The 13,828-nt window shown below is 33.4% G+C and overlaps 1 protein-coding gene across 1 annotated transcript; it reads left to right on the top strand.

Annotated features, from left to right (window-relative positions):
• Nucleotides 1-6,373: 6,373 nt before the first annotated feature.
• Nucleotides 6,374-11,782, top strand: LOC131154239 (uncharacterized). Its single transcript, XM_058106879.1, has 3 exons — nucleotides 6,374-6,871; nucleotides 7,027-7,209; nucleotides 11,272-11,782. Exons 1-3 carry the CDS (start codon nucleotides 6,845-6,847, stop codon nucleotides 11,527-11,529), a joined length of 468 nt encoding a protein of 155 aa, XP_057962862.1. The 5' UTR covers nucleotides 6,374-6,844; the 3' UTR covers nucleotides 11,530-11,782.
• The last annotated feature ends 2,046 nt before the right edge of the window (nucleotides 11,783-13,828 follow it).

Raw genomic sequence — 13,828 nt, 5'->3', positions numbered from 1 at the left:
TCAGGCGTCTGTCACTTTAAAACTTAGTTTTAAAACAAAGGCAGAAGGGTGATAGTTGCCTGGTAGAACCCAGTCAAGCTTACCACATCAAGCGCCTGTCAAGGTCTAGTCAGTAGCTCGACGACCTTCTGTCTGTCCATCTTAAAAACACTAAATATGTCAGCCTACTAAAGGTTTTCAGTCAGGCTTCTTTCTAGTTCAAAATGTTGTTTTTAAGATTTCTTTTTCAAAAACTCTTTTTTGCTTCTCAAATCTTGAAATTTTGTTTTGTTTAAAAAATATTTTCCAAGATTAAAAAGTTTAGGTCTCTAGGTCTCTTATATCTAATAAGCTTCAATGAATTTCATATCAATGTATACTTGAAGTACTTACATAATATGTCCTATGAATTCTTTCATCTTTTCATTTCTTGAACTCCTTGAAGTCTTCATGTATGAACATGTCCTATAGCTTCTTTCAAACTTTTAATTCTTGATCAGTTGAATTTGATGTAAGCTTTTGAAAACATTCCATGTGATCTTTTTCTTTAAGCTTTATTAAATCATCCTTGAATCCATGCTTTAGGCTTCATACGATCACCCTCCTTTGAAATATAAGCTTTTATGAATCCTTTTGTATACTTGACCTTGCTTTCTCATGGTTGTGTCCTGAAATGTCATCACTTAATTAAATATGTTAAGTTACACTTGTTTGTTAGCATCAAAACAAGATGTTAAGTCTTGTAAGGCCAATAATCTCCCCCTTTTTGATGATGATAAATAAGGAGCAAAAAATTTAAGTGTGCCTTAAAAAGACTCCCCCTTACAATAAGCATCATCTCAACAAACTTAACAATATCAAGATCAATTTCAAAAACTCTTTTACTATAATGCTCATCATTCAAGTTCAAGATCATCATTCAAGTTCAAATACTTCTCTCCCCTTTGATACATATATCATGTTCAAATTTTTCAATACCATGCTCAATTTTTTCTCAAAACTTCTCCCCCTTTTGACATCAATCAAAAAGAGTAGGATATAGAAAATGATTAAGTTCAAATAAAATCATATTTTGAGCATATGAATATCAAACATGCATATCAAACATATGTACACACTCAATTCATTACTTTTCAATATGGCATGTGTAGTGTGCTTCAATAGTCAAATTGTCATGATATCAATTTAAAATTTCATTAATTCATGATGTCAGTTGAATTTTTGAATTTGTGATACCAATTAAAACATTAAAGAATAATACTAATTGGACATTTCATTAATTCATGATATCAATTGAAAAATTAAGGAGAAACAAAACACAAGCAATGAGTCATAATATTCCCCCTGAATTTAATACATTCAAATTTGATACCAATTATACTTTCTAAATTTATCATCCATGTTTCAAACATTTGATTCATATCATGTATATACTCATGGATACTAATATCAAATACCAAAATCATGTCAATGTCATAATATGCTCATGGATATAATTATACTTGTCATGCTCAAATATTAATTGATATATTCATAAATACCAATATATTTCATAGATACTAATGCTAATGTCATATTATGCACTGCTCATGGATACTAAATTATTTAGATGCAAAATTTTCAATTTATCCATGTGATCCATCATTAGCATGCATGGTCAAGAATTAATCAAATCATATTCATATATCAATATCATATCAAAATTTATGCTTCTAAATCATGCTTAATAACTCCATGCTCCGATTTTCAATATATAGTGAGCTACAAATCATCAATCATATTCATGTCTTTGGAGATTTGAAGATATACACATGTAGCATATAGCATATTAGCATAACATTTAAGGATGGAGCATATCATTTTCATGTGCATTGTACTACAATATTGCTCAATTTGTTCTCATTCTCAAGTGTCTTTTCTTAATTAAAAAAAACTCAAGCAATAGGCTAAGATTTTCTTTGATTTCATATGAGTTCCCAAGCTTCATATATCTTAATACTTTTTAATTTAATCTTTGTATGATTCATTCATTAATCAAGGCCAACAATTTTCATTGGTTTCAATAAGATAAGCATTAATAAGTTTGAAAGATTTTATCCTTATTCTCTATTTCAATTTTGTTCAATATCCTTGTATAATTTTCCATAGATTTGATATCAATTTTTTTTTTCTTTCCATACTTGTTTAGTTTTCACACCCTTTTTTTTTTAATGGACATTCAAACTTTACATGTCCCTTTTTCTTACAAAGAAAACATGTGGTGTGTGTGTAGGCATTTGAGAAGGTGCTAGCGTAATCTTTAGAGACTTCTGTAAAGTATCCCATGTAGAGATTCGTTTTCTTTGTATTCTCAACCCCATTAAATCCTATGCCTTCTTTATTTAAGGACATTCATTGTGATCAATCATTTTGTCAAAATTTTCTTTTCCTTTTGTGAAGTTGTAAATGATTTTGGCTTGATCCTCAATTTCTTTCTTAAGATCATGAATTTCTGAATTTTGTATATTTTTGCTCTTTTCTTGATTTTGAGATATTTTTCTAATTTTCTTCTCTAATTCAGAAATATATAGATCTTTCTCATTTTCCATAGAGGATTGGGATCTTAAGTCTACTATTTCCTTTATAAACTTTTCATTTTTGCTTTCTAATTTCTTGATTTTCAAATCTTTTTCCTTTTCAGTAAGATTTTTAGCTTCTAACTCTTTTATCATAACTTCATTCTTACTTTCTAAATTCTTGATTTTCAAATCTTTTTCTTTTTCAACAAGTTTAAGGGATTCTAACTCTTTCATAACTTCTTCATTCTTATTTTTCAATGATGTGTATCATTTAGTCACATAAACTAACATCTTATGCACCTTGAATAAATCATTTTGAAGTTCTTCATAAGATGTCATGCACTCATCATTGGATTCTTCTGCTGAATCATCATAAGAACTATTTAAGGATTTGGATGAGGAGCTTTCCTCATCATCCCAAGTCATATAGCATGCAACCTCTTGGTCACTTCATTCATTATCAGAACTACTTGTACTCATATTGTCCTAAGTAGTGGCTTTCATTGCCTTTTTCTTTTTCGTTTTAGAATCTTTCTTAAGTTTTGGACACTTTGGTTTTAGGTGTCCAACTTTCTTGCAATTATAGCATGTAAGTAGTTCTTTCTTTATTTCTTTCTTCTTAGTTTCTTCCTCATTTGAACTTGAGTTTTGAATTTTTCTTTTGAATTTTTTTTCCTTCTAAGAATTCTTGTTAGCTTCTTGGATATGTAGGCTAATTCATTTTCATCCATCTCATCTTTATCTTCATCACTATAGCTTTTGTTTGAAGTTTTAAAAGAAATAGATTCTTGGGCTTTAGATTTTCCACTTCTTTCATCCATTGTTATTTCATATGTGAGGAGAGAACCTATGAGTTCATCTAAGGAGGTGTTTTTCAAATTTCTTCCTTCAGTTCTTGCAGTGGCTTTTGGTTCCCATATAGGTGGCAACCCTTTAAGAATTTTTCGGATAATCTCATAGGTGGCGTAAGTTTTTCCTAATGCATTTAAGGAGTTTATTATGTGCGTGAACCTAGTGTATATACTAGTGATGGATTCATCTAGGTTCATTCCAAAAGCTTCATACTCGCTAGTGAGCATATTGATTCGATTGTCCCTTACATCAATAGTACCTTTCATAGGTTACTTATAATTTTTCCCAAATTTCTTTTGCTAAATTACATGTCATGACTCTATTGAATTCATTCATATCAAGGGCACGATACAATGCATTCATAACACTTGAATTTACTTGTAACATCCTATGGTAATTGTCGGTCCATTCTTTTTCTTCTTTGGGTACTTCTTTGCCATCTACGGTTTTAGTAGGAATTAAATCACCATGTGTGACAACCTTCTAAGCTTTCTAATACATTGTTTGAAGGTAAATTCTCATCTTTTGTTTCCAAAATGTATAATTAAAACCACAAAATATGGGAGGCCTAGTTAAGGATTGACCCTCTCCAAAGGGAGCTACTCCTAAGTGTGCCATCTAGATCTTTATGTAGCTACTAGTTAGGATTTGCTATAACCCTGCTTTGATATCAATTGAAAACTAAGGTGTAATCCCAAGAAGGGCGCCGGGGGGGGGGGGGGGGGAGGGAAATTGGGTTAGTAAAAATTTATTTTAAATCTTTTATGCATTCTTAACCTCTTTTAATACGTTTAATGAATTCTTGATTTCTTGTTAATTTATCCAATACACAACAAATACTTAAGTCTTTATTCAATTCTCAAAAATAATATTCGATCCACAACCATTCACCAATAACCAACTGATCAACCAAACTTTAAACCATTCAACTACAATATATTCAATCAATTAAATATTCAATAAAAAAAACTTTATAGCAATTATCAACTTTTGTTAACAGTCCTTATGTATATAAATTTGATTTAAGCCCCGTAGTAATAAAATTTGTTTCTTCAATGCAAATCACAACTCCAATTCTCAATAACTCAGAATTTAAATAAACTCTCAGTTTTTGTCTTTGGGTGTTAACCAATCAACGTACTCCCTTTGAGGTTTGCGCAAATTATTGATCAACCAACGTACTCTCTTTTAATTTCCACAATTTCAAAACCAAATTAAACTTAAGTTTACTCCAATTCCAAATTACGTAGTATTTATGATTAAGAAATTAAATCATTCACGCAATTTATATGTTTGCTAGAAATTAAAGAGAGTAAGGGAAAGAGAGTGACTTACTTGATCCCCAAGTTTACTTGGAGTAGTGTCCAAGTTTTAGACAAATTTGAGCCCCAAGCAATCAATTTTAAAAAACTTTACCGTTATAAAAATTTTGAAATTTCCTGCGTGGCAGTGACCTGTCACCTTTTGGTTAGGCATCTATTACTTTAAAACTTAGTTTAAAAACAAAGGCAGAAGGGTGACAGTTGCCTAGCAGAACCCAATCAGACTTCTCAATTTATCATGTCAGGCGCCTATCAAGGTTTGGTTAGTAGCCTGACGACCTTCTATCTGTCTATCTTAAAAACACTAAATATGTTAGCCTACTGAGGGTTTTCATTCAAGCTTCTGTCTAGTTCAAAATGCTTTTTTAAGATTTCTTTTTCAAAAACTCTTTTTGCTTCTTAAATCTTGAAATTTTGTTTTGTTTAAAAAATATTTTCCAAGATTAAAAAGTTTAGGTCTCTTATATCTAATGAGCTTCAACGAATTTCATATCAATGTATACTTGAAGTACTTACATAATATGTCCTATGAACTCTTTCATCTTTTCATTTCTTGAACTCCTTGAAGTTTTCATGTATGAACATGTCCTATAGCTTCTTTCAAACTTTCAATTTTTGATCGCTTGAATTTGATGTAAGCTTTTAAAAAATTCCATGTGATCATTTTATTCAAGTTTTATTAAATTATCCTTGAATCAATGCTTTTAGGCTTCATATGATCATCTTCCTTTGAAATATAAGTTTTAATGAATCATTTTGTATACTTGACCTCACTTTCTCATGGTTGTATCTTGAAATGTCATCACTTAACTAAATATGCTAAGTTACACTTATTTGTTTGTATCAAAATAAGATGTTAAGCCTTATAAGATCAACAAGCACAACCTTTTTCATGTTTCGATCTTCTTAAAGATAGATTATAAACCTTGCCTTTTCTACCCTCTCCTTTTTTTTTTTTTTGGGTACGTCCGGGTATCCACCTACCGTCAACGACGTCCGTTTTACGGTCCGTCGCACCGGCCAGTGACTAATCCCACGCCCCGGATCCGGCCCCACATCACCACGAGGAGGGTAAACCAGGAGCCCAGGGGCGGAATCGAACCCGGGAGGCTCATTGCTGACCTCGTGAGAGACACACCCGTAGTCCGCTCAACCACCTGAGCTACGCCCTGGGGCCCTTTTCTACCCTCTCCTTCTTCCTAAAGTGGGTTGTTTAAGTTTTCAAAGTAAGTTTAGTTTGGTAAGTGCAAGCATGGGGCATGCAAAAAAATACTAATTTATCCAGTGTATTTTTAGTTAAAATCGCCATTTTTTGTAGCGTCATTTAATGATCACCTATCACCCGTGTGTTTTGACCTAGATTAAAAATTACTTGATAATCTATTTTTTGTTTAAAAAATATTAGATGATTCCGCGTTTTTTGTTTAAAAAACATACCAACATTTTTTACTCCAAAATAAATTTCATCCTAACTATTTGTAAATAATTTTTATTGAAATAATATTAAATTCGAAAAAAACTCTGTATATTTGTCAAAAAATTTGCTTCTAAAAAAGCAACTAGATTTTTCTTTTGCTTGAAAGAGAGATGCAAGTGAGAATGAGAGCACAAAATCTCTAGGGAAGAGTAAGAATGCAGGAGGTGGTGGTGCTTTTGGTTGTCTTGAGGTGCGTCTGATGAACATGCTGACGTTTTGGTTGCTATATGAATTTGGGGTTGGGGATGGGTATGGATATGCTGCAAAGGCGAACAGCTGGCGCCTCTGTCTTCTGCATATTCTGTAAAACCCGAGAAAGGCAGAAAAGTGCGGGGGAGGAGAGAGAGGGTGAGATGGCGAGATTTTCAAACAAACCGGCGGTGTTCGTAAAGCAGGAAAGCAAAGAAAAGCTTCAAGGGCACAGCCAGAGATAGGGTCCCAGTAAAGAAAGCAAAAGGTTAGCTATTCTCAAAAAAGAGATCCAGCTCGGGGAATCTTTCCTCCGCTTTCACTGTACAGCCGATCCCACTGCGCCACAATTCTCCCCACGCATCCCTCCCTTCATTCTCTCTCTCTCTCTCTCTCTCTCTCTCTCTCTCTCTCTGAGACTCAGAATGACATTGCCTCTGTTTCTGGCATAATCTTATGATCTCTTTATGGGTTTTTCATATGGGGACGATTTGGTGACTCTCTCTCTCTCTCTCTCTCTCTCTCTCTCTACATATGGGTTTTAATTTGGGTACTTTTTTTTTTTCTCGATTGAGTGTCAATGTGATGACCTTTTGGATTTTGAGTGTAATCAGTTGCTTATGCTTGCTTGTGTGGTTTTCTGGATTAGGGCAAGAAGGAAAGCGAAGTTGCAGTGATCTATGAAACCGGAAATTCGCGTGAGGAGAGGGGGATGGATGTGCGCCACGGGGTCGAAAGCAACGCCGAGTTCTGGCCGATAGAACACCCCATGGAGCCGCCAGATGAAGATCGACCAGTTAAATGTCCAATGCCAGGCTCCTCTGCTTTGAATGTAAGGTTTTTCAACGTTCCTTCTCCTTACTATCCTTGAATGCATTATAAGTTTTTGATTCTTGTTAAATTTTTTATAAAAAAGAAATCTGTTTTGCGTGTGAGATGTTTGAACTTACCAGCATTGTCGAATGTTTTCCAATTTAAAAGATTATACTAGAAGGTGACCGGTATTATAATGGCTATTTCATTCTTGGATGAGTATTAGTATCAGAGTTTTTTTCCCCATTTATCTTTTTTTTTTTAAATATTAAATAATACCTTTTTGACAAATAATTTTCAGAATAACTCTAATGTAATCTCGTTACTTGGTCCAATGAGATTTAAACAAATCTTGCTAGAGCAAGTAGCGAGATTTGCTGTGCATGTGGAATTTTTTGTGTTCTCCTTTTTTATTTATTTATTATACTAATGATTAATTAAATAATTAGAGGAAGAATCATTTATTAATTTAAATTTTCACATAGAATAAATTATAATTTATAATTTAGTTAAAAATATTATTTTTATCATAAATTAATATAACAATCATACATTACAATTATACACTAATAGTAAGATTATATTTAATTAAATAGGGAAATCTTTTATTATTTTATTGAGTAGAAAATATTTAAATATTAATTAAAAATAATAATTATTGAAATTGTTAACTAATAATCTTAATAATTGGATGAAATATGAAAAATTAATCGACGGAGAAATTAAGGCTCATAGGTTTTTCGTAGAAGTGAAACAAGGAGGGGCTGAGATAGTCCTTGCGCTTGCTGAGGATTTCAGCAGCGGAGGGGCCGGTGTAGGGAGGAGGAGAGTAGTTGAAGGGGCAGGAAGAGGCCAATGCGGACAGCTTATATAGCAACGAAGGAAAATTGCACAATTCATGCTTGCTGTGGTGTACTGCTTCCCAAAATCTTTCTTTTTGTGGTCGCATTTTCCCTCACTCACCATTTTGCTTTGCCCATTTCCTAGTTTTCCTATCTTAGTTCACCCTCAAAATTCCCCTTCCTCTCTTAATTTTGCTGTATTTCAATGAACACAATCCCTTAGTTTGATAAATCCATCAACCTTCCCCTAAATAACAAAATTTATTAATGCTTTCTTTTAAAATTTTTCTCGATTTTATCAAACTTTCCCTTATTAATAAATCCATCAGCATTCCTTTAAATAACAAAATTTATTAATATATTTTTTTTAAATTTATAATTAATTATCGATTTTGTCAAACTTTTCCTTATTGATAAATCCATCAACCTTCCCTTCAAAATTGAAGTCTGCTCTGCAAAGCCCCTCTTCTCTTTGCTGCTGGTTCGTCCGCAAGCAAAGGAAGGAAGAAAGTCAATGTGCAAGCAAATCTCATTGGATGAACGAGCGAGATTTGTCATGCGTCCAAAGACGGATGAATGAGCGAATCCTAATTCCAAAGCAAATCTTGCTAGATAAACCAGTGAGATTTGCCACGCGTCCAAGGCCACACCATTTTCCCAAGCAAATCTCGCTACTTGGTCCAACGAGATTTGTTGGTGCGGCCTTGGACAACCAAGTAGCGAAATTACATCAGAGTCAACAAATTTCACTAGACCAAGTAGCAAGATTACGTTAGAGTCATTTTAGGAATTATTTTCCCAAAAAATGTATTATTTAATATATATATATTTTAAAAAAAAGATCGGGAAAAAGAGACTTGGATGCTTACGTGTAGCAGTTGAGTATTTTTGTGAGATGAATTACTTTGTCTTCATAGAGTAAAGGTAGAAAACTTTTTCAAGCAGTCATCAAGCGTGAATCCATGAACCTTGCTCTGCATCTCGCACCTAGGCCAACACAAATAAGCTAGAACTTCTCTAGATTTCATCATCAAAGTATCTATGAAATACAATTCTAATCTAAACTGCGAAAGCAAGTAAACCGCTTGCTTAAGTAGCTTGTACAAGCCAAACTACCACGAACACTTGAGGAGTAAGAAAAGAGTGCAGTTGCAGATCTTCCAAATATGAAGCCATGGCAGGTCATGACAACAACCACTAAATTACAATCATCAAGATTGTGTTTGGGAGCACAGATTTTGGATTTGGATTTGGATTTGTATGGATTTGGATGAAACTCAATACAAGTTTGTATTGTGTTTTGTCAAATCTGCACAAATCCAAATCCAAGACCTGAAATTTAAGCTTCCAAATGTATGGTTACTAAAATGGAAGTAATCTGAAATAATGCATTCAATTTTGTCAAACTCAAGTCTTGTGCATTAAACTCATGTTAAATGCATGCAGCTAGTAACTGCTATATCAATAAATATAATTTACGTTTACTAAGCAAAGACTAATAATGACCTTGTGCATAGCCCTAGAAAGGTATCAGGGGTGTAAAATTTTATTATAGGAATTAAAAATACATGTGGATTCTAAATTTGAAACAATAGAGTTAAAACTGAAGAAGCTTCTTGAGTGGTCATTTAGTATCACTGTCAAAAATTATAAAAATAAATAAATACTGAGAAAGAAAAGTACGAGTCACATACAAAAGCTTAAAAAACAAAAAACAACTTATTTGGTTATATTTCAAAACTGAAACAAATTGAACACTTGGTTGCACACATTTTCTTTTTTGTCATTGGATCAAATAACAATCAATTATCATACTATCCTTCCTAGTACTGACCAATTTAATGTTATCACTATATTAATATATTTAAAGCTTAAATCAATTACCATATGATTAGAATAACGGAAAATGTAAAAGAATACAAATTAGAATATATTATAATAAAAAATATGACTTAATAATTGCACTAATATATTGAAGTAATTGCCATAGCAAATATGCATCAATACAAGATACTACTGAATGGAGATGATTAGTGTTTTGTAGATTTCAAAAACCTCTTGAAAAGTTGACTATCTAGTTGAGCCAGAGATGAGAATACTGTCTGGATGCTGCTGTTAATTTGGTTAACAATCATGATTGACATAATGGTTTAGTCTGAGTTTGGTCATAACTTTTTGGCTCATTGATATCCAACTGGAAATTGATAATCATGACTCATGACTGTATCTCCTCCACCAAAAAATATGAATTCAAGTTCTGAGACTCCATCGTCCATACCTAAGCTGCAAGACAATATATTAGGCACTTGTAACACAGCAGAGGGACTACACTTTTGGGCTTTCCTTACAGAATTCAAGCACTCAAATTTTGTTGTGCACAGCAGACAACATAAAAAAGGCAATATCTTGTTTGCGCACATGGATAGTGCCTTTAATTAGTCACTTAGAGCAACAGGGGAAGGTGTACTTGTGCTGTGTGTCAAACATTTTGACTATTAATCTTGTCCCCAAGTTACTACCTGTAGAAAAGACTATTTCCTGCCACAAAGCTTTTATCATTTTGCAGACATAAATTTCTTGGAAATTCAAAATGTATTGTAAACAGATACAAAATTCTGGATACATTATGCAATAAATAAAAGTCATGGTTTTAGCAGAATTCCATTCAGTCCCGGTTAATAATTCGTACAAGTAGCATAGCTCTCTAGTGCAATTTTACTCCTTTAGTACTTATCTTTCCTACTGCTGGCTCTTGGTGGCTCCGTACTGCTACTGAAAGGTGCCTGGTAGCCTGGATATCCCTTGATTGTTGTTGAGACTTTTGTGTTGTTGTAGAATGTATTAGTAGTCATCTTCAACCCCAAAAAGTAGCAAGCTTTTTGCTGCTCAGGATCCCAAATCTTGTTTTACTAGGCATGAATAGTGATGGAACTGAATTATTTAGGCGGCAGTTGTACATTCAAAAATTGCTTGTTTCTTTTAATGTTTGCGAGTATCACACTGAATGATCCAATTATGTGGGATGTTAAGAGGCATGAACTTCCTTGTATTTTTATGAATACGCACCTCTGCAGCTGAAAAGTCTAGACTTGGGCATGTGATGTATTTAGTATGTTATAGACTTACAACAATATAATGACTTTCATTAAAAAAACAAAAAACAAAACCAAACTCTGTAATGATTATTTTCTTCATCTTTAATCAATTCTGATGTTTATAAATTCTTAAAAATCATAAAGAATGGAGGTATGCATGAGAAGCAGTTTGCTGAGAGCTTGGGGAGAAGGGCAGAACTATCAGCTGTGGTGAATGAAGAAGGAATGGTAGTGGTGGCTGCAGAGCCTCCAGTTCGTGTCGTGCGCAAGAGGCATCACACTCTTACGGGCAGGGACCATACAATAGTCCCTCTGATCAGAATGCCACTTCTGCCCCCTCTTCCGGTGCATAATATCACAATATTTGAAATGCTTCAACAGCTTGACAAGTTTGAGTCATGATAGATAAGCTGGAAAGCTCAAACTCCACTCCTTGTCTGCGTTCATCAACTCCTTCCCACAATGCACCAATTAGCAGCAAGCAGAATTTATGTTATGTAGTATGATAAAGCTAGTATAGAGCAAGACATTCCTGGATGTAGCATGGACTTTGTAGCTATATTTTTGCATTTTCAAGTCCATACCCTGTATATTATTTTGTCTTTGTCAAAGTTCTCTCTCAATGCGTTTTTATCCAAGGTCTTGCATTCAACAATCCTGCATATCTGAGTATCGTGAGAGTCCCATCTCAAGCTCCTGAACCTGTTCAAATTTGTTTTGTTTTTTGTTTGTTTTTTTTGTTTTTTGTTTTTTTTTTTTTTTAAAGTATAGTTTCTATAGAAAATAAGATATGGGAGGAATAATTCATATGGTTTGAACACCTACAATATAAGTCAAATAGTGCGACGGTGAGGAAGAGTGAGTTTCTACGAGGGATGGGAGAAGAGTAGAAGTAAACCTAAAATGACTTGAAATGAGATAATAATGTTTCAGTAGTACTGAATTTGTCCAATTAAATTGTCTATAATTGCAAAAATCAGTGAAAAAGGATTCGTATAATCAACTTGACTTAGTGGAATTTAAGGCTTGGTTTGTTATTGTTGTTTTTCTTGTTCTTATTCTTGTTTTTTATATAAGTTGTTCACATAAGATTCAGACACAATGATTTGAATGACGTGATAAAACAATTATAAAAAAAAAGAAGAAGAAAAAATCGGTAGAAAAAAAAACATTGGCCTCTCTTGCGTTTTGCAAAAGGATCTGAACTTTCCTTGAAGTTTAAAAAATTCCCAAGCTCGTGAGGTTTTAACTATTCCACAAACATCTCTTGAAGCATGTCAAAAAGACAAGCTTTTTATTTTTATTTTTATATTTTAAAAAAAAGATAAACTTTTCTTAGGGATATAAGTGCCCCAAGAATCAATATTAAGGGAGATCTCTAGAATTTTTTAAACTTCAAGGAAGTTTAATGAGATTTATAAAATTTCAACGAAGGTTTGTGTCTTTTTGTCAAATCTTAGAAGGTTAGTATCTATTACAACATGACATAAAAAGGATGCATTAGTTAAGACAATTTGTCTTTATTTATTTATTTATTTATTTATTGTATATCAATATAAAATATTTAGGTAAAATGAATTATAGGCATTATTTTTTTTTATATTCTACGCAAAATTATTCGATTACATTCATATTTCATGTTACATGAATAATAACAAAGAACAATCAAAATTAGAATATTTGTGCATATAAATACATACGTAAATAAATATACATAAGCAAAAGACACTAACCTCCTTTGAGGTTTCAAAAATGCCATAAACCACTTAATGATAAAATATACTCAAGAAGCAATCAAACAATAATAAAAAGAATAAAAAACACAACTAGAACGCACAAGATTACATGGTTTGACAATAGTCTACGTCCACGGGAGCAGCAACCTCATTTTCACTATGATCAATGTCAAAGATACAATCTTTGGGTTACAATACTATTTAAGTATGAACCCAATGTGTATAAAAGTGTTTTAGTATATCTAAATTATATCTGTATCAATCTCTCAAAGGAAAATCCTCTAGATAAGCCCAATCGACAAGCCTTCAATTTGAAAATACATAATCAGTGCCGACGAAAACTGTTGACGATTTGACCAAATTATCGACGGTTTAGAGCAGAAGAAAACTCTTTGCAGCTATTGCCCGAAACCGTCGATGATTTGCCCTCCTTAATTGTACTTTGCTTTTATCCCTTTGTCTCTTGCATCATGTAGCTTTCTTTAGTGCATGTGATCCACTCTGAATATGAGCCACATCCCCAACAATCTCCACCTTGGCGAATATTCACCACCTCGGAAATCTGAAAGCATAATTGCTACTCCACCTGAGCCTGTAGATCAAGACCCGCCTCCCCTCTAATACTTAGAACGTAAACCAAGTCGAAGCCATGCTTGAACTTTACCGTGGTAACAAGAACTTCACCTAGCTGAACACCTAGCTCCTTGAACGATCCTTTGAACCACAATGCTACCTTTGTAGCCTCAACCTCTGCCAAGAACTTTGATCTAGTTATAACTAGCGCAACCTGAAATTGTAGCCCGGACTTCCAACAATTAAGCCTTCCCACAACGTATCTCGTTGCAGGCCTCCTGTCATCTAAGCCCCCTATGTAGTCTCCATCTACGAACCTCACAATTGACAGAACCTTCTGTTGCCCACCAATGGACCCAACTGTACTGGCATAGGAAATTTTGACACAACCC

The sequence above is a fragment of the Malania oleifera genome, chromosome 4, assembly GCF_029873635.1.
Source record: "Malania oleifera isolate guangnan ecotype guangnan chromosome 4, ASM2987363v1, whole genome shotgun sequence".
Taxonomy (NCBI): Eukaryota; Viridiplantae; Streptophyta; class Magnoliopsida; order Santalales; family Ximeniaceae; genus Malania; species Malania oleifera.
The sequence above is the reverse complement of the archived record's forward strand: the minus strand, read 5'-3'. Positions and strand labels throughout refer to the sequence as shown.

Coding starts and splice junctions, on each gene's coding strand:
- LOC131154239 (XM_058106879.1), top strand. CDS start 6,845: ATGGGTTTTTCATATGGGGACGATTTG. Junction 6,872..7,026: donor TTTCATATGGGGACGATTTG/GTGACTCTCTCT, acceptor TTTCTGGATTAG/GGCAAGAAGGAAAGCGAAGT. Junction 7,210..11,271: donor CAGGCTCCTCTGCTTTGAAT/GTAAGGTTTTTC, acceptor AAAATCATAAAG/AATGGAGGTATGCATGAGAA.